This window comes from Mizuhopecten yessoensis, unplaced genomic scaffold (assembly GCF_002113885.1).
Source record: "Mizuhopecten yessoensis strain PY_sf001 unplaced genomic scaffold, ASM211388v2 scaffold4583, whole genome shotgun sequence".
In the NCBI taxonomy this organism is placed as follows: Eukaryota; Metazoa; Mollusca; class Bivalvia; order Pectinida; family Pectinidae; genus Mizuhopecten; species Mizuhopecten yessoensis.
The window spans coordinates 220,910-242,370 of NW_018405619.1; the positions used below are offsets into that span (position 1 = coordinate 220,910).

Sequence of the window (21,461 nt, forward strand, 5' to 3'; positions counted from 1 at the left end):
TGTGGTTTAGGAATAGTTTCCTTACTGCATTTCCATACCTCAGTAGTGTGGTATTACAATGTAGAGATGACGAAATATAGATCACTGCCAATGACCTCATCTAAAATATCAAATACATGGTTGTATTTAAAATGTCAAAACATAGCATAATGTTTTAAACAAAATACTATTTTAAGACATTTATTCTTACAATATATCAAATAAAACTGATCAATGCGTTTAGCAGAATAGGGTCATTGAAGTACAAGAAACGTCGTGTATACAGGTTTCTTACCAGACTAGGGGATACATTATATCTCTTAAGTTTGTTGAATTAAAGTACAAACATTACATTTTCTGTCATGTGCCTAAATACCAGTTGATGTCGATAAAGTAGTACTTTTACTATGTTCCCTTTCTCCTCTATGTATGGGACACAGTTCCGTGAAACTTTCTTTTCAATTTCATTGCCCCTGGTGTATCACTGAGCTATCAATCTTTCCTTGTAATTTCATTGACCCTATTCTGCTAAACTGACTGATCAGAAGAACCAAATTGTTATTTATTGTAAGAATACAGGTCTCAAATGGTATTTTTTGAAAAAACATCATAGCATGTTTTGACATTTTAAATACAAGCATGTATTTGACTTTTTTATATGAGGTTTTTGTCAGTGATCTAAATTGCTTCATCCAGTTCATGGTTCAGCCTTATATTTGTGTTTCCCCGTATACATGTTTTGTCTGTTCGTATCGACCTTACATTTTTGTGTTGGTGCTCTGGTATGCGTTTTACTATTAGCATATGCATACGTACTGTTTTAACCTTTGTCGTGTCTGATGTATTAACAGTAAGGACACGGGATTATTCGTGCCGTACACTGATACGTATTAGCATTCACTTAAAGGTCAAGAATTTGCTGTGTAGAGTATCCCTCAATGTTGACAAAATCTGAGTAACTGTTTGTATACTGTAGGTAGGCGAGGATAAATGAGGGGTACTTGTGGTAATACACGGGTATGTGTGAGGTATGTATACAGAGAGGGGGCGAGAGGTTGTGAGTCACCCTGTGTCACGGTGTGGGTAGGTGTCATGAAGGGAATAAGGACAGATCGGTTTATGACGATACGTCTCTCTTGTGCAACACACATTTCGATTATTATTTGCTGAAGCTTAATAACTAATGACTAGTGCAATTGACTCAAAATAGCTGACTATACTGCACTTCTGCATACCGCACGAGAGATGATGCGACCTAGAAAGTATAAGTTACAATAATTCTACTTTACAATTCAATACAAAATGTAATTCTTCTTCGACAGTCTTACCATACAAACTCATTACCACTGCTCTTTACAGTGTTGTACAGGAGTGCATATTGTCATGTAGCATAACCAAGCTATCTAACAAAGGCAATTTACATTATCAATTTTTAGTATAGAGATATTACAACCAACATATATCCACACCATAACTGGTAGACTAAGGCTCTAGTTCACCACTTTTACACTCTGTTTTGTAAACCAAAACTGCTATGACGCTATAGTTGTGAGAACCATGGCCATACCTTTCAACACAGTTTGTCGTTACTACCTTGTCATCGCAATTGTTTAATGCTGGACGAATCAACTAGGGCAAGTGTAGAACGTCGCACCTGATAACATCTGAACTACACTTGACGATGTTAAGTCCGTCTATCTTTAGGTTGTTAAACTCTATACTAGACACTAAACTATCACTTTGTACTTTTGTGTAGTACAATAAAGAGTGAAACCGAAGAGGCTTCACTATACACTGAATGAGTTTTACGGTCTTCATTATGACCTGATTTCAGTGTCTGCTACCCTTGAAGATATCTTGATCGGGTGTTTAGATCGTTGATGGCAAAAACAGTCGTATGGCTTTGACAGGAACCATTCTGACGTGTCCAAAATTCGATGCAGGATATGCTATCGTAGCACCTAGATTCAAGTACAGTTATTGTGGTGGTTCATAGTTTTTCTTCGATATTAATATTTCTTCGGTTCCTCTTTTTGTTTTAGTATGAATATTAAGTACTGCTTTCGACCCTGTGCTTAGACACTGTAGATTGTTTTAACTCTTTAAAATTGTTGTACCTAGATAGAGTTATAACAAACATGTATGCAGTATAAAGTGGCCGCTGTTCGCTTTGTTTGTATTCACATAATTAGTTTCCATTGGAATCGCCGTTTAAAGACCTTCATTTTTTGCATAACCCTTTATATGGTAAATTCGAATGTGTACCATCTCGATGAAACCGTATCTACTATTGGTTCCTCTGTCTATCCTGGCGATGTAAATGCCTTAATCATTGGCTAAACCACCCGAGTCGTTTCCTCTAGTTTCCTCTTTAATCAATCAATGTCCACGTGGATCACAGGAAGGTTGCTGACCCCGAGAACAATTGTCCTTTGTTATATCTAAAAGTTTGCTAGTGTGGTAAACTTGTCTTGTTTTTATCAAATACAGAACTTTTCAAACGGGGGAAAGGATCCATTGAGTTCCATATGTGCTAACCGTTATTGGTTGATTAATAAAATCTGTATGTCAACATTTCAATGTAAAAGAAGTGGAGATTGATGGTTTCAGGTGTTCGCAACTGTCACTACTGATTGTGATCATATATCTTGGTAGAACCACATTTCAGGTCCTTACAAATAAAAACAGTTTTTGACGCTATTTAGTATATACTATATACTTACACACACAAGCACCTGATTATAGCACTGAAGTACACACACTTGAAATTGGCAGTCCATGTCGATACATAACAGTCTATAGCACTCATAAAATGCTTAAGTTAAAGGATCCAGCGCTGTCTTGATTCAGTTAGAGTTCTAACAACCAGAGTTTCTTGTTTGAGTAAAGGTTATAAAACCAGCATATATGTTGTTCATTAGGAAATACCCTGCGTATCCTTTGATCTTTCTACCAGATCAGGTCACAAACTTTATAAATTATAATAAATAGTAATAATAAAAATTTGCGTACTTTCTGTTAAAATTATTGTCATGTTGTAAGGCCAGTTCATCAATAAGATGTGTTATGTGCAATGATTTCCCTTCGTTGAAAACTGCATAAATTTAAATTGATGTGTGCTATCTTGCTATATGATAACAAAGATATGCATTATTCATTGCTTTTCATAAATGTCCATGTTATTTTAAGTAAACGTGCGGCTCTATTATTAAAACAGGTTAAATGGCGCTATCAAACACTATTATGAATGAGTATATCTTTAATTTACATAATATGCAGTTGTATGTCATTTTTTACTTATAAACATGTCATAAACCTGTTTTGCCGTATAATTGAAGAACTGACTTCTTGAAACGTCTGTGTGATATACAATATAGGGAGATAAATTTGGTAATAGGATAATACGAGAAAAGATGCATCTTACAAGTAAACTGTTTAATGTATGACTTCACTAAATTAAAACTGATTAGAAACTTAAACAAACCGGCGTAAGATATACCGTAAATTAAAAATATGTTATTGTATGACCATGCCTTATCTCACTACAAAAGTAGTAGACAATTTCAAGGTTATTTCTATGTTCAATCGCATTAAAAATTAAGCCGTTACCCTAAAGTTTAATTTTTAAGGCTATGTGTTACCAGAAAACAAATGTCTATAGTAATTGCACGGATACATGGCACCGTCGAGACGATGATACTAAAACTCTTGGTCACGTGTGTACCTGGAAAGATGCGTGTGGACCTGGGGAAAATCTTTCATAACTAATCATCTTCGCTCTGTATGAAAACGAATCGCTCACGTCTTTAATAAGATGGACGAGAATATGGGAGAGTCTAATATATCTTTATTGTTTCATTTAGTTTCATAATTTATATACATATAGCTGTATAGTCTAGCTGATACTGGTGTTACGTTAGCAACAACCTGGACGTATGAACGTGTAGCATTGCTTCAAATAACACAATTGCTGCGTCGTATTAAATACCTATATAATATTTATAAACAATGAGAGAATAAAACGTAAAAGTGCTATTGATACCAAAATTTGAGATTTATTACAGAAGAGAGAACGGAAATAGCATTTTCATGAGTAATTGTGTTTGCAGTATTCCCGAAATCCATTTTAAATGTTTTGCTCCATAATACGTGTGATGCAACGTGGGGTAATGATGATTCTCTCTATACTTTAATCAAACGCTCTGTGATATAGCGGTACTTCCCAGATCACATAAGGGCATGCATACCTTTCTCTCACCTGTGTGTACCTGCCGTAGGCCCTCTAACCACTATCCCAGACGGCGGAAATTGGTTTCACCTGTTGCCATGATCGGCATTAATACATTACTACCCGTAATACGATAGACGGAAGGATGGGAAGTGGTGAAGACGAACATATTTTCACCATATACGGACACCAACGTTATAGCATAAGTGAATGACATAAATCGTCTACGTCAGTCAAGTGATATCTACACGTGGATATGATGACCCGTAGATATACGTACGTTGATGTGCTGACCCGGGTGATCCTTATTTAAATGGATGACTAAATACCTGTATATGATTGTATACGTTGATATCTGAGTATAGTGATAGTTTTGTGTCAATATCAATAACTACAGTTTTACTGGCAAGAATTTGTTTGCTGTTTGATTATCTGGATTGATTTTTATAGTATGGCGTGTGTTCTTTGAGTAAGTGGGAATCTGTTGTATACATATACACAAACGTACCTGGATTTATATACAATTAAACACCTCACGTGGATCTATATATACCATGCGACTAGGGGATATAGTACGTAAGGTAATGTCACGGACCTGGTGTGTGTACATTTCCCGCCATTCACATTCCATATAAGGATAAACACAAAAACTACCTTTAAATATCTCACCTGAAGAGGCGTTATGAATACAGTTGGAATCTATATCTATTTAAAGCTTAGAAGAACAACTGCACGGGAAGTATGACTCTTGAAGGCGTTTATGTACGGTACGGCCTAAGGATAACATATTAGCACAAGCAGACGCGAGTGTTGTCAATTCTTACCTGAGAATGCCTGAGTCTGTACACGGCTGACGTCACACCTGAGTGAACACACGATACATAGCCAACGCTTATGTATGTGTGTGAAAACATTGGGGCCATCTTAACTTTATATTGCTCCCATGGATTATTCGTTATATACTTGATGACAACCCTAAAGGGGGCTACTAAATAGTGCACAGCCGCTAAAAGGGGTCATGGATTTACCTGACGGGGATGATATAAACAATGGCGAATGGGATCAGACTCAGATACCACGGCTGACCTTTGTAGCTCCCAGGTAAGTCGGTCGCATCTCTCAGCCAACTGATACACAAACATGTGATATGGCGGATATCATTCCGCCATGACGAGTTACAAGTCTTTCATGTCATAAAACACGTTGGTTTTGTTTACAGTTGTTGTAACATGTGATTTCTGGTTTGTTGTAACACCAGCCAGACAGTTGTGACAATGAGTTTATCATTACATATACCGGTTCGTTATAGTACTATTACTTCAGGTATTAATACAGGTACCTTTGTGTAATAACATATTTGTTAGTCTTTAAAAACTGTATGGTGCATAACTATATGTCTACAGCTGTTACGTTTGATATTATAAATGAGTGCACTGTGAATGTATATCCTATAGGCATATCCAACTATGGTGTAACAAACTAGAATCTTTTAGAATAAGGTCATCGGCACAATCAGTGAAAAATTTACCGTGATATTTGTGTAAGTAATTGAACTGCCACAGTTGCACCCGAGGCGCGGTAGCAATGCATTCATACATTTCAGTAACTATGGTGATATGTTTTACGGGTGTATGTCATTTTCTGGTTCATTGGTTCGTTCCAATGTGTAGGGTGATTATGTCGTGTTAACACGATTATGACCCAGTGTCTGTCTGAACTTTTACCGCAGTTAGCTCCACGTATTTGAGATCAGAAAGCACGCTGAAGTCTGAATTGAAATTATTAATCCAATTATGACGCGAGGTTTACCTGTCCGAACACTCATACATAGATATACAATATTATAAACATCGGTAAGTCAGTGTCTGGCATGTGATTAAAAACTCTTACACAAAAACATGGCCGGCATGTATAGCTGTCGTGTGGCAGTTATATTACCTGTAAATATTAAATACTACTGCATGCCAGCGACGCTGTAGTAGAGGTGACATGGGTCTGGGTGTACTGGTTTCATGGTCAAATCCTTTATAATTTTCATGCAAGAAGACTTCTCGTGAACGATATCTTTGAATGTGTCTATTTACTCTCTAATAATGTCCTCCCATTCCAAACCTGTATCCAAAAGTGCGTTACACGAATGATGTGCTCTAGTCTCGGGTGTGATATAGTAAATTTCATTATGGATCACACAAAAGTCTGTAAGTTAACATAATAAACAGTCTTATGTCTCACATGTGATGTTACGACATACCACCCTGACTTCGGGTAGGGGTGATGCGGCCGTACGTGGTCGTGCATTATTCATACGCACAGGGAATAATGGCGGGAGATTAAATTCGGAGCAGACGATAGCGTCAAGTAGCAGCTGGGACGTATTGATCGTAATAAATTCATCCGTACAAAGTTTACACAGCTTTAGCTTAACGCTTTTCACTAGAAATATTCACACGGAACTTACAGTATTAATACCTTAGTCATATTATAACGAACAAACTGTTTAAGTAATTCTAAACAAAATCAAGCTTGTTTACATCGTGCATATCTCACTGGTATTGTACTGGGAATATCACTATGGATATGACATAATTAAAGCATAACACGTTGTTTATGCTCATGAAGGACTTTACAGGTTCACTTCAACGATGATATAGATGAGTAAAAAAACTTGAAACAGATCAGTTTTACGAAAGTATGTACTAGTAAAAGACGGTATTCTTGACGATTTGTCTGGCGTTAAGCTAACCGTGCTGTGTTCCTACTGTGTACAATCAGTCTTACCGATAAGCTGACAGGTTGCCGATAATTCTGATGTATCCATTCCCCGCAAATGACATTACCCAAAGTCTACAGGTGAGGTCGGCCAGAAAGTAGTTTGCCTGACCCCCTCGTACTCAATATGCATCTAGCTCAAACCAGGAATTCTCATAAAAGTTGGCGTTTGTTAATGACTTTGTTGTGTGTAGCACATGGGAAATACGCGTTATTAACATTGCATGCAAGGCAAAGTTCGTGGAGTCTTGGACTCTGATGAATTGATCCACAATGCTATGCCCCTTTCTGATTTATTGTTATTTTCAACACATGAAACTTCAGGGAAAATGTCGTTTGAAGTAAAACAGTTGATACATTGAAAGTTGATTATCAAGTTTCCTGACAACATTTTGGGGAAGGAGTCATGCACTACAGATAATTTAGGTAGATATGGTATCGTGATGACCAACATTCAAATTTTACAGTATTCATAAACAATGAGATATTAGCTTCTACTATGCTTTATACTATGTCATCGAGAATCGGTTACCTACATAGGCTTGTGGTCTGTGTTGACGGAATCGTTAACACTTCGGCGCAAAGCGTTTTCCTCATGTTTCAGGATATTTAGAATGTCTTTTTTTCCAAGGTATCTTCTAAATTCTTGCAGCTTTTGATATGTGTTGTATTTTTGTATCGAATGTGAATTCGGATTATGTCATTGTGAATTGATAATATAGATTTGGGGTTTTTCCCCCTTACGAATGAAATGCCGTTGAGTTATTTTGTATAGTAGATTATGAGGATACATTAATTAATACTATTCAGTTCGCTAGTTCTTAAACGACCATCTGGGTTTTAATAATGCCTAGACGATAGTAATCATGATGACCGATATTTAACCTCTTGACCTTATATGGAATTATCACTTTGTGTGTAAATGCACACCAGGGTGTTAATTGCCGAATTTGTGTGTAAGAATAGGTCACGTGACCACGAAGGTCAGTATACGTAGCACCGGTGATTGGTGTATATTTTTACAGCCACCCAAGTGTCATCCGATTCATAGCAACATTTGTTGTCATGACACAAGTTTTACAAGACACAAATTTGAATACTTTGTTTCAAGCATTGACAAGGATGAACGTCGTATTTAACTTACCCATTATTAGAGTTAACCGCCGTTTTTGCAATTCTGATCGACCTCTTTGTCAAATGTAAATCCTCTATAGTACACTGTGTAACATATACGACTTGGCTTTCAATACATTTTGTTGTCGTACGAGTCACATTATCAGTCTTAAGCACATGTTTCACAGAATCAGATTTTACGTGTGGCTCTATTTTCGCACATCATCTCCACAGAAACGTATAAAATAGGACATTTAACTATGCTATGACAATTGTTTAATGCTACATAGCTTGACGTTTACATTGTTAACGGAAAAGATCAAACGACTGTTCAATCACACACCTGTTGGGCACCTAGTCGCACAGGTGAGACTGACATAGGTGAGTCAGTATACACACGTTGATAAAGCCGTGACTATTTATACATTTGCTCTTCCTATACGAGAACAGGGCCAACTGTCACTCGATTAAATGAAACAGTTTACCTTTTATTAAAAGGTGGATAATACGAACATCAAACTATAAATATATGTAATGATTTATGCATCTGTATCAAACTAAAAACAATTTCCATACTGTCAATACCCAACAGGACATTTTTTGGAACCTTTAATGTCAACACGGACTATAAACAGAAAATACTGCAGTGGAAAACATTGAGACACTGAGCAAACGGCTGTTCTAACTGTGTTGGACTTAACGTTGATTGATGTTGTTTGTAACAAAACAAGTACATAATGTATTACGATGTCAGTTTTAGGGGCAAAATCGAAATTCAGAGTCGACAGAGAGAGGACACCAACACCCATATTTTTCCATATAGTGCTAACTTTTATTGTGTCCATGAAACCCATATTTACAGATTAAGCTCGCCATTGGCTATAATCTCTTCCAATCACACCTTTATAGGCATTTAAGCTTTCTCTCCGATAATATCATCTTACCTGTGTTTATATAGCTGGCTAAATACATGAAGTATGTATGTCACGTGATCTCAATAGTGATCACTTACCCAGACTCCTAAAACGTTGACCTCCAAATGTTTTGCAACACGGGAGGGAAACAACCAATTAAAAAACTAATTTTGTATTCTACTAGTTCGGCATTCTCATTCGCTTTTGTCGCCGTGTCTCCATGTGAAATCTGAATCCAAAAAGTTTAATTGTCGAAGCTGACGGAGTAAATTGTTCCCCGGAACGCACACAGTGGGGATATAATTAGTAATGAACAGGGGGCTACGAGGTTACGGTGTAAGCCATTATTGACGCCGATATTGTGACACTTGCATTAACAAAGCATTTGAACCTCTCTCAGTACGTTTTTTTTTGTGATCTGTCAGTTTGTGGGGGGGTATTATAGGAAGGGTTATATGATCAGTGACGAAGACCTTTATTGTTTTAATTTGAATTAATACTTCTTACATATGATGCGAATTCTTATTTAATGAATGGTTTTGCATTGGTCTGCAGTAGTTTTGGAATTCAAGCATTGTTGAACTGTACTACCGCTAGAGAAGTTACTGGCATTGAGTGTGTTATTTAAATCTCATGTTCAATGTTATTGCGATTAAGTATGTAATATTAGAACATATAAGCATGTTTATCTATATCATATATTACTACCACAGACAGTCCAGATTGATATCGGGAGGAATTTCGCTATAAGTTTTAGAACAGACCTGGACAAGTGAGGGTCTTTGTCCCCTGTAACATCACCTCCATACCTGACTTAAGTAGCGTTGGACCCGTTGTGATATTTACTTAAGTGATTGACGGATAAACTCCCTAAACAGTTGACAACCACTTGTTAAAGCTCTACGTCACGTCTAATGACACACATTCCGTGTTATCGTGTAAGTGAAGCTGGGTATCGCCGTGTGTTCTGACCTGTTGTTTACGTTACGTAGACCGCCAGGTCATCGAAATCAAACTGTAGTCTGCACTGACCTAATAACGAACACTCATCAACAGGTGCGCGTCGTATGACTGTACTTGTCTGGTGAAGTTTGAGAGAGTACTATGGGGAGGAAGTAGGAGGGGTACTTAATTGACAACGTAGAAGGCGGTTTGGGGTTTGACGTAGAAGGAGTTATTTGGGGGCGAGTATGAGAGGGTACGTTGGTGGAAGAGATAACCCGGTATCAAAACATATTACCCATTTGGGAAATTAATGCAAATACAAAAAAATCGTATAGAAAATAAATTATTTCGTCGTATATCTTACAGGTCTACTATTAGCATAAGATTAATATTGTATACACACAAAAGAAACGTTGCATGTTAAACGATTTAGTGGCTAGAGTATGAAAGGAGGAGTAAATGCACACTTTCAACATTTACATTCATAACTACGTCAGCATTGCAAAAAATATTATTGTACATAAACGTACGTATACATGTAGTTACCAGCACGCAATAATGCTGAGCAGTAAGATGACTATAGTGTCGTGAACTAACGATACAACACTAAGTCAGTAAGGTGATACTTTAATATATCAAGTATTGTCAGCTTAATACCCAATATCTTAACATATTAATCTTTGCTCCAATATATGTGTTGCCCTGTATTAATCCCCAACACACTAAATGACTGATATACCAACAGGCTTTGAATTTGAAAGATAAATACTTTATTTTGTCATTAAGCTTAATACTACAGAGGTCTTGTAATACTACAGAGGTCTTGACAGTATGCCCAAAAGTCCATAACAAAAAACTGTTTACTTTGTATTGTGGTTGCGATTCACGCCCAACTTGTCCCGAGTTCACTCTATCACAATATTGCCATATGTATTTTCCCAGGATTTCAACGACCAGGGTCATAGTTCCTACTTTTGATTTACATTCGTACATTTCCTAACAAACCAGTGTAGATAGGAATAAAGAATGGACAAAGAAAGAGAATACTTTGTTTATCCTTGTTGAAACCAATACATTTATACTCACAGGTTATCTTAGGTGGGTTTTTTAGTTTCGGAAAATAATTATCATTAAATAGAAGTATATATAAATTGATGAAAGAACATTCAAAATTATCAACATTACTTCCACCATTGATTTGTAATGACTTCTTCCGATTTCGTCATTGCGTTACTTCCGTTTCTATCACGAGACCTATTTTTCTATTTCTATTTCATTTCCATCATTGTTCAATATTGAGTACCATCGTTTGTGTCATTTCAGCCAGAACAAGCTGGACGAGGCGCTACTAACGTCGGGGCGGGTGACGGACGCTCTGACGTCACTGCTGGAATGGCTTGGCAAGGCAGAGGCAACCCTAGCAGAGGATCAGCCCGTCCTCGGCGACCTGGATACCATACACATGCTCATTGAGCAGCACAAGGTACAGACCGGAACAGGAAGTGGCGCCATTTGTTTGGTGGAGGGGGTGGGGTAGTTAGTTTATTTATATTTAACAAGCCATTTTATTAGTAAGAACTCTTCTTGGTGTCTGTTTTATGGACAGTCGTACTGTAAGATAGGCTGCAGCTTATCCCATTGAAACCAGACAAACACCACTGTCCAGTCAAGGTGAGGTGTTAGGTCACTCTAGACAGAACTCAAGCCGGTGCCGCAGGCATAGACAATTGACCGTGTAATTGGCCTTTGATAGACATAGTAATGTCACAATTCTACAACAAATTAATTTTACTGTTATTCGCTGACTGGTCAGTCTATAACTCTGATGACCTACACTGCCCCATTGTACGGACTCTAGATAAATGACCTCATGTACGTTTGTGTATTATACACACTGTAACCGCATTATATACCGTACACAAACTAGGAATTATTGACTAAGTGGATCATCATTAATATGGACACGACAAATCCAGAAAAATATATATATATAATTTAGTTGAAAGTTACACTGATAGGGAAAATTACTATGATGTCATAACTGCAATATATATATATATATTGGTTTTATTTTGCTTAACTTTGTACTTTTCAAGCAGCAGGTGTTTTTTGGCATCTTTAGTAATGTTAGCCATATTTGGTAATAAAACGAGCTGTCATGTTTCCCACAGGGTATGCAACAGGAGCTGGGGGCCCGGGAACAGACCGTGGCAGCAATGAAAGCTGCCGGAAATGTATCAGCGTCGCATCTAGAGGAGTTGGAGACCACCTGGGATCGAGTCAACCGACTCAGCGACCACCGTGAAAACAAACTTCGGGACTCCCTCCAACTGGTAGGTTAACAATATAATCCGTGAAAACAAACTTTGGGACTCCCTCCAACTGGTAGGTTAACAATATATTCCGTGAAAACAAACTTCGGGACTCCCTCCAACTGGTAGGTTAACAGTATAATCCGTGAAAACAAACTTCGGGACTCCCTCCAACTGGTATGTTAACGATATAATCCGTGAAAACAAACTTCGGGACTCCGTCCAACTGGTAGGTTAACAATATAATCCGTGAAAACAAACTTCGGGACTCCCTCCAACTGGTAGGTTAACAGTATAATCCGTGAAAACAAACTTCGGGACTCCCTCCAACTGGTAGGTTAACAATATGATTCTCCAACTTCTTGCCTTTAGGCACTTTCATATAATCCCTCAAACAGACTGAAAGACTCCATAATTATTTTCTCATTTCTTCAACTCTGGGTTTTGATACTATGATAATCTCCCACCAACCTTTAGGTATCATTATCATGCAATTCCCCAACTGGTAATACATTAAGCACTCACATATATTAGATTGAACATCAGATCTTGGAACACATGTATAATCCCCCTAACGGCTAGGCTTTAATATGAGGCCAAAAGTCCCTAAAACTTGATATTTTCATTATTTTCATTCACTAGGCGGAGGAATTCCAAGATGTCGTCCAGGTGATGCGCGAGTTCTTACCCCAGGCAGAAGCTGAGCTGAAATACAGAGCGCTCCCTGACGACGAGGTGGCTATAATTCAGCTTATCGAAAAACATGAGGTAAGAGTGATACCGACCCTTCATAAAATAATAATGGTAAAATGTGTGCTGTATATTACTTTAATATTTCCAAATTATGTTCTAGTTAGCTTACACAATATTGCTATAAGTCGAATACTTTTCTCATTTTACCCTATTTTTTGTTTTACAGAAATTCCAAGAAGATCTCAGGAATCACCAGGATTGTGTAGATAAAATCAAACTTTTAGCAGAAGAAATTTTACAAAACTGTCATCCAAACGCCATACGATTTGTGAAATATTACCTCACCATTACACAGACAAGATGGGACCAGGTAAGCTATTTCAACAATTTATTATACTCAACGTTAAGACGTTAAGTAGTAATGTCTCCTGTAGTACATGAACGTAGCTGGAAACACATCCTAGCATTAACGTTAACCTAAACATGGGTCAGCGTAGCGAAGCGGTATGTTGACATCTCACCGAATGATGTTTACCATCGTGTGAAATCCCAATGCTGTTGCGTTTACAGATGTGTGACTTTTCAATGTTCAGTGTATAAGCATACGCTGGCTGGATGACGCTTGTGCAACTATTATTACATCAGATACTGAGAAATGTGACCATGCATGCATTTGGTAAATCATGTAACATTTTTTTGTTTCCAATTGATCTTAATCAATCGAATTATGACCACGATGTGATATTTCATGTCTTCCAAAGAAAAAACGATTTGCACGAAAGCGCACGAACAAAACGTGAAGATGAGTCGAAGATGAGTCACATTCCAAAAAGCACTGTAATGTAGACGATCAAAAGGAAACTTATGCCTATTTCGTTTATTCGGATCATTCGTTTCAACAGATTAAACGTGGTAGAAAAAACTTTAGGAACAGGTTGGAACCGAAGCTGACAAGTTGTCACGAGCAGATTGAAATGTCTACCAATGCCTTTTCTGTCTCTAGCTTGTGATCATTTTACATAAATCAAAGTAGATTCAAACATTTCGTTTAAAAGATGTTACAACATGTGTTACACTGGAGAACATAGAAACCAAATATGAAGTCTTTGTTTATTGCTAATTATTCAGCAGAAACCTCCGAAACTAGTTTGATCTCTGCCTTTTATGACGGCCCATTTCCAGTCCAAGTGCTTTCATTTATCACATTTCATTTTCTGTGAAGGTGGCGGTATTTTAGCTTTTAGGTAAACCATAAGATATCGTTAATAGTGACTTATAAATCTACATTTGTTTGAAATCGTAAACCAACACAGCATTCATAGTAAAAGTCGATAGGTTTTAAGTTGTATAATGTATATATATAAAATCAATGATTAAGGTCAATGTGACTCACAGGAGTTACAGCTGTGTCAGGGTTCATATATATATATATATACATGTATATTCAATTTAACTATCATTTCACCTTTTGTAAATATATAACTTCTCTGTCGATAACTTCATTGGAATTGGTCAGAATATAGCAAGGCATACTTACCCATAATGTGTAGTTTAAGCAAGTTTCCCCTGTTCTAAAATTAAAAGTTTTCACAAAAGGATTGACGAATTCCGATAAAGCATCTTCAGAGTAGTGTGTATATTGCATACGTTCGAATACATTAAAACATTGAACGCGTAAAACTGTACACTTCAGTAAACGAAAGTCGGGCAGTAATTGATTAAACTTTCACAGTTCAATACTTATAACTCAAATTATTAATCAGATATTTTTTTCTGTTTTGTTCTCAATTATATTGATTATGTACGTCCAACTCCCACGTGCCGTAATAAAATATGTAGATCATTTCGATACCACAACAACTGTTTTCAAAATACATTGAACCACTGAAGCGTTACTATAAGCTTACGTTTGTGAAAATCGTTTTCTTTTTGTCTGGAATCTATTGAATATATCGCTTCAAAAGCTTTTTAAATGGATTAAAGCTGTATAAAACTTTCCACCTTACTATGAACGTCAAACTTTCCTAGCTAACATAACTACTCTTTTATTTTTAGTTATTACAACGAGCAAAGAACAGGGGTCAAAGGTTACAGGAAGCACTGCGCAGCATCCAAGGTAACGCCGCTTTGGTCGAAGATCTGTTGGCCTGGCTAACGGACGCGCAGGTCCTCCTGTCCACCAAGGAGCGTGACCCAATTCCAGATGACCTCAAGGTCGTGGAGGATCTCTATAAGGATCACGTGGTAAGTGTTATCTTCGAATTATCAATTTGTCTATGGTACGTCATCATTTTACTGTAATTTATTTTGTTATTATATATATAATGTAAATGAACTTGTTAAAAGATGTGTGAATTTCTTTGTTTTGTATATGTTTAACTATTCTTTTACAGGAATTCCACGACGAAATTACCAGTAAAAATAATGACGTAGAGCGATTAACCAAAATTATAAATTCGGAACCTAAATCGCCCGGACGTATTCACGGCAGGTAAGACAATTATTGGTACATTCATTTAAATAAATATATGTAATACTGTTTGAAGAATATTCGGTTTGCAATGTGATGGATGAAAGTAGAAAATGTCGCAAATCAAACACAGAATTGATAAGACTAGGTTAAAATCCACTTTTTGTCACATAACTCTCTCAAAAACCTCTACTGCATTTTAATAGAGAAAACCTACCTATTTAATATCTGTTCTGATCTTTTTTCAGCAATATGAAGTTAAATGAAAACGACATATTCAATCCACGGGTGATAACTCTACAGAACAAATGGAGGATTGTGTGGCGAATGTCTGTTGATCGAAAGAAGAATTTACAGGATGCGCTTGACACGTTACTAGAGGTAAGTCACGTGATTTTCTCTTTTCTTATGAAACAGTCACTGGTCCATATAACGACGTAAGAAAAAGTAGCAATATCAGTATGTAGGGACAACTTCTAATTAAATCACCTAATGTCGATCAACAAGTACAAGAAAAAGTGAAAAAAACAGTATAAACATCTATACAGAAATGCCTGATATACATGTATATACTCTGTTGAAACATTCAATCAAATTTGCTAGCACCGTGCTACAAATATGTCAACGATTAGTTTTCCTTGTTGTTATTTTTTGGTTCTTTTGTTGCTTTGGTTCTTTCTTTTTATATGATTTTGTGAAATTTTAAGCGTTTTATTAAACTGATTTGCAGTTGGAGAGCTTTAAAACGTTTGACTTTGGTGTGTGGAAGGCTAAGTATCTGAATTGGATTAAGGCCAAAAAGATGCGGGTTACCGACTTCTTCAGACGACAGGATAAACGAGGAGATGGATTATTACTCAGGGACGACTTTGTTAACGGGATGCTTATAACACGTGAGTGAGAATATTCAACCTATAACTATGTTACATTACAGCGGAGTACTGTATTTCATACAGCTTTATTGGCGAAAAACTAACACAAATGTTTGATTGTGAAATAATGAAATAATGTCAAAACCCTGTAGGTTGGCGCAGAAAGCCAAAATATATTTGTTACTGCACCATATGACCATTTCGTCTGTTTATAACTCATTATTGGTTCTAAATTACACAGGAATAAAAATCCATCAGCGTTCCGAGACATATCTAAATCGTAAGGGCAACGGTTGCTGTAAAACCATTTAGAACTTTAGATATTGAATTTAACATACTGGTGCTGTCAGGAGAGTAATGGCAATAATGTCATGTGTTGCAGGTTTCCCCACAAATCGAACAGAGCTCCACGCTGTATTTGATATATTTGATCGAGATGGCAGAGATGTAATAGAATACAAGGACTTCATCGAGGCATTAAAACCAACAAGACATGTAAGTCAGTCTACAGAGGCAAACTTTTTTTTTATGAATTTGAACTGAAAAAAATCGAACCTAAAGTTGACATGAAAAATACCTGAAAACCGGAACAATAATGGAACTGGAATTGTCGCAATAGAAATGATATAATTCAAAATATAATTTTCCAGAAAACGTTATATACACGTTATATACATTTATCTCAAAACCTTTACTCTTGTATTGCAGCAAAAGACCCGTCTGAACAGTAGTAACCGCCAGATGACGGACGCCGAGTTGATTCATGATAACGTTGAGAAAGAGATATCTGGTTGTCAGTGTAGGAATTCGTTCAGGGCGGAGAGGCTTTCAGAGGGAAAATACAGGGTAGGTTCAACGTTATACTGACTACATATTATTTGTAACAGGAAAAAAAGAAACATTAACAATAATACGTTGTATATTATATGCGTTATGTTGTAAAAAAGATATCAATTAAAAACAAGAATATGAAAATAAATGTTCCCTTATTTTTTCATTAAAATAGTTCGGCGAGAAACAGAACATCCGACTTGTGCGGTTCCTTAACAGTACTGTGATGGTCCGAGTAGGCGGAGGCTGGGTTACACTAGATGAGTTCTTGGAAACAAATGACCCTTGTCGAGGTACGTGATAATGCTCCGTATGCATAGCCTTAGATTGTGGATATTTTTTTATCATATACAAATCTATTTGATTTTACATTATAATTAATGTATCGAAGAAACTACATTTGCATAACTTATATTATTGAAAAAATGTGTTTTCTTCAAATTCTTAAAAAGTAATACTCGTTATTAAGAACAAGACCTGTACATAGGTTACATATTAGGTGCATGTTATAATTCTTTGTAACATTTGTTTAGTAGATTTGGAACAAGTTTGTTTTCGTCGCAAGATTGTCTCCCTTTTAAATGATATTTACGATTTTTATAGGACATATAATGAGTGTCTTGTTTTTTAAAACTTAACAAATGAAATATTTGTGTGTCTATATCCCAGGTTCTATCAGGCCACGAGCTTGCTTTATTAATTACAGTATTCGGACACATCAATCTAACACTGAGCACAAGGCTTTGAATTGTATTCCTAACATATGTGTAATATATATATACATATTTGCTAGCTTATATTATCAGGATCACTTTGTCGTTTAAACTCGCTTTCTACTAAACTATTGTTAATGACAATGTTGTTATATGTCCTACGTCAGCGGTTTCTTTTGTTGTTAACATACTAAAGCTAGATGTTTGGTATACGTGTTTGGTTGTATTTTCAACATACTTAATCAAATGTTTTTTTGTAATTATTTGGTATTGGTTCTGCGTTCAAAAAAGATCCATCATTGGTTGGTGTTTGTCTGACTTATAACATTTAAAAAATAAGACTATTGCTCTAACTGTTTGACTAATTTGATGTGTCAACCAACAGGAGAAAGACTTATATATCCCTCAACCACGACCTGTAAGTACCTCCAATATATGGAGAGTTCTTTTTTCCGAATCGATCGGTGTCGGTTAGATGTTTGTTGTTTTTTTATCAATGATGTGAATGATGAATATGATTTGCATTTTCTTTTAATAGTGAATGTTTAACAAGTTAATATTGAGAACAGGTGGTGAGGACTAACTGAAATGCATCTTGTTTTCATTTCGATCCTATTTCAGGTAATGGTGGAATGACGAAATGTATTGATGTCTTTATTGCAGGTCTACTACAATCTTTTGAGACTAAACCGATGAACACCGAATTGGCAAAAAAAAAAACCGCGATGATTATAATCTTGAAATATATTTTATATACTAGAAGACATGCGACCATGTCAATGTTCAATTGACAAAACACAACTGGTTACCTCCGCTATAAATATATATGATGAGGTTGGTCTCAAAAGATTGTCCAAAAGGTGATTGTGATACGACCAGAAATGGTCACTTGTAACCAAGGTGATGGATGTACTAACTTCTGTATCTGCAGCAAAAGGACGATCTAATTTTGACCTCAGGGATACCCTCTCACCAGACGGACAGACCAGTTTCCGGACCCGAAAGGGTAGTGGCACGTTTGGCTATAAATCCAAACTTAACGATACAGGATATGCTTCGTCCGTCTCCTCAGGTATAACACTTAGATATAGGTAGTCACACGTGATTTTCTTTGTTCCCATAGACGTCCGTTGGACTGTACAGCGCCCTCGCACCAGTAAAGTTTTCTTCATTACATCATATATGTACCATATTGCTCAAATATCAGTTCACAGAAGTATTGCGATATGCATATAAAGAGTGCACATTTCAATCGATAGAAATATGTTAGTAGAAATGTTATAGAATTCTGCAATTTCACCATGTTCAAAACTGTTTATATAGAAGGTGATATAAATCTAAATTAGTAAATCACGTTTTTTTCCACTCGAAATATTTAAAAAAATCATGACTTCCATTGCAAAACATTCATGATTTTATCATTATGTAGAATACTTTTGTGAACCTGATACGTAATTGCTAAAATTAATAATTTAAAACTATCATGTAGTTTTATCTATAAATATTACATAGCTAATATGTAACGTTAATTAGCTTCGAATTACATTTTTTCGCTAATGTTAAAACGCTAATAGTTCATCTTGCTCTCAGTAGGTTGAATCGCTACCATATCATTTATGTATTCACTAAGTTATATTTATTCATTTATATACATTATCATAAATTAATTGACTGCTACCTAATTTGATTATTTGCTATTTAATATGATACTGAAATACTGAATATTATCCCAACATTGATGTGACACGTTTTTAATTGACAAGGATATGACAATACCAATACCAATAGAATCTCGCCCAACTGGTCCAATTCATATTTGAATTTATTTCCTTTCGTACGGTTTTTTTCGGGGGATATGGGGTTACATAGTGTCAGTATAAGGGCGGTTTCATTGTAAATTGTTTTGTATATGTTTCACTGACGCCTAACATGTGACAATTCTAATTATACATCCCATACGTGTCATCACTGGGGGTTAACACGCACACAGGCACTCATTGCACAACAAAAGATCAACAGCCCTTACTGACTAACAGTGTTGAAGCCAAACAATGATTACCTAAAGCATGGTACCTCACATCTACTAACGAATAACAACAAAATATCAAAAGGCGACGTGCGTAACCTCAGTAACGAAAGGTACTACATCTTCTGGCACAGCCTCAGCATTTCTGGTGTCAGGGTAAAACATTGCTTTCGTTAAAGAACTTCTTTTATGTGATGGACTAAAATCATAAATTTTAACGTTTTCGTAGTATCTTGAGCTTAAAATAGTGACACGGAGATATATGGTATTTGATGAGGCTGCACGTGAATTTCGTGCGTTTAATGTTTTACATCAGTAGACAGGCTGGGAGTGATATGGTATCATAAAACGTAAGCCATGATGTAGTACTTCTTTTATTTGTTATCTGGTCCCATGAGCACGCCTTCAGCAATCATTATGCTGCATTATTAATGGTGAATGGCTACCCCCTGTACACTAATAAATCAATTCAACTGTTTCAACTTACCCTCTGTGGAAAGACAACGAAGCTTCTGTTTCAACCAGATTACAGAGAAATACACGCCCTACAAACGTTTGTATCGTAGATGAATTGCTACGGTACAGTATGACATTGCTCTCTTCTAGCCGGAAGTTCTGGGGACCGTTCATTGCGCCGAAGTAGGGTGACTTCCTCAATGGTCAATCTTTCTGGGGCAGGTGGTTCACTCTCAGTCAACAGGATTCACAAAAATGCAGACTTTGGTATGTGGATGATCAGGTCCAATTACGTAAAACGTCTTCGCACTTGGAATGGCGATCTGAAAGTCTGACCCTGATATAGGAAGTTTGAATAAGACGCGACAATCCTTTATAGATCTCAACGATCATTATTTCTACAAAAGAAGCGAAATATTTCGTTCCATTCGAATAAAGTTAAAAAGCGCAGCTGCGTTTACGATAATTTTAAACAATATTTCAAACGAGAATTTAACAGTCGAATAGTAAATGTACCAAACATTATCATATCATCAATATAATTAAAACAAGTTTAGGGCATGAATTCATTTAGCCCTGCAATTTCATAATGAACTATTCCAACCTTTAAACTGGAAGAGTTCAAATGTGTCTGCAGGGGTGAATGAGTTCATGAGTGCCTAGTGATATTTCACATGCGATTCTTAATAGTAGGGATACTGGCGTAGTGGCATCAAACCAATATATATCAACGCCACAAGTTTACAAAAGTACGGTGTCTTGATAGTAATAAAACATAACAAGATTCAACGTAGAACAACATTCGGGGTCAGGCTTTCGTCATCATTAAATTCAGACCACATGCTTTCGGACAGGTAAAAGCTTAAAAATACACATGAAAGGTGAAAAAAACAAAGAATATGTGGATTTCTTAGTAAATTGTATTATTTGTGTCAAGACATCATCAATACATTGCTAGATGGTAAAGTTTTCCATACAGATATTTATTAGTACGCTATAACCTTGGTGGAATGGCTAATTCGCTAGTTAGCAAGCACACTCCAATTTAATATTAAATACTGTATATACATTATAGTCCATAATGTCGACTATAATCTATTTTAATTCCCCGTATCAGCTTTTCATATTATATCCTAATGT

The 21,461-nt window shown here is 36.4% G+C and overlaps 1 protein-coding gene across 9 annotated transcripts in view; it reads left to right on the forward strand.

Moving 5' to 3' along the window:
* The window catches only part of LOC110449338 (dystonin-like), a 146,460-nt gene that overhangs the window by 116,065 nt on the left and 8,934 nt on the right, over window positions 1–21,461 (forward strand). For 5 of the 9 annotated variants that reach the window (XM_021496120.1, XM_021496125.1, XM_021496126.1 and 2 more), the window contains 13 exons: window positions 11,272–11,431; window positions 12,120–12,281; window positions 12,903–13,028; window positions 13,180–13,323; window positions 15,009–15,197; window positions 15,347–15,444; window positions 15,672–15,804; window positions 16,154–16,316; window positions 16,678–16,790; window positions 17,004–17,141; window positions 17,302–17,419; window positions 18,771–18,911; window positions 20,472–20,588. In XM_021496120.1, the coding sequence (XP_021351795.1) occupies window positions 11,272–11,431; window positions 12,120–12,281; window positions 12,903–13,028; window positions 13,180–13,323; window positions 15,009–15,197; window positions 15,347–15,444; window positions 15,672–15,804; window positions 16,154–16,316; window positions 16,678–16,790; window positions 17,004–17,141; window positions 17,302–17,419; window positions 18,771–18,911; window positions 20,472–20,588 (1,802 nt within the window). Of the gene's footprint in view, window positions 1–11,271; window positions 11,432–12,119; window positions 12,282–12,902; window positions 13,029–13,179; window positions 13,324–15,008; window positions 15,198–15,346; window positions 15,445–15,671; window positions 15,805–16,153; window positions 16,317–16,677; window positions 16,791–17,003; window positions 17,142–17,301; window positions 17,420–18,224; window positions 18,560–18,770; window positions 18,912–18,962; window positions 18,996–20,471; window positions 20,589–21,461 lie in introns of those variants that run through there. The other 4 variants (XM_021496130.1, XM_021496127.1, XM_021496129.1 and 1 more) reach the window with 4 other exon arrangements.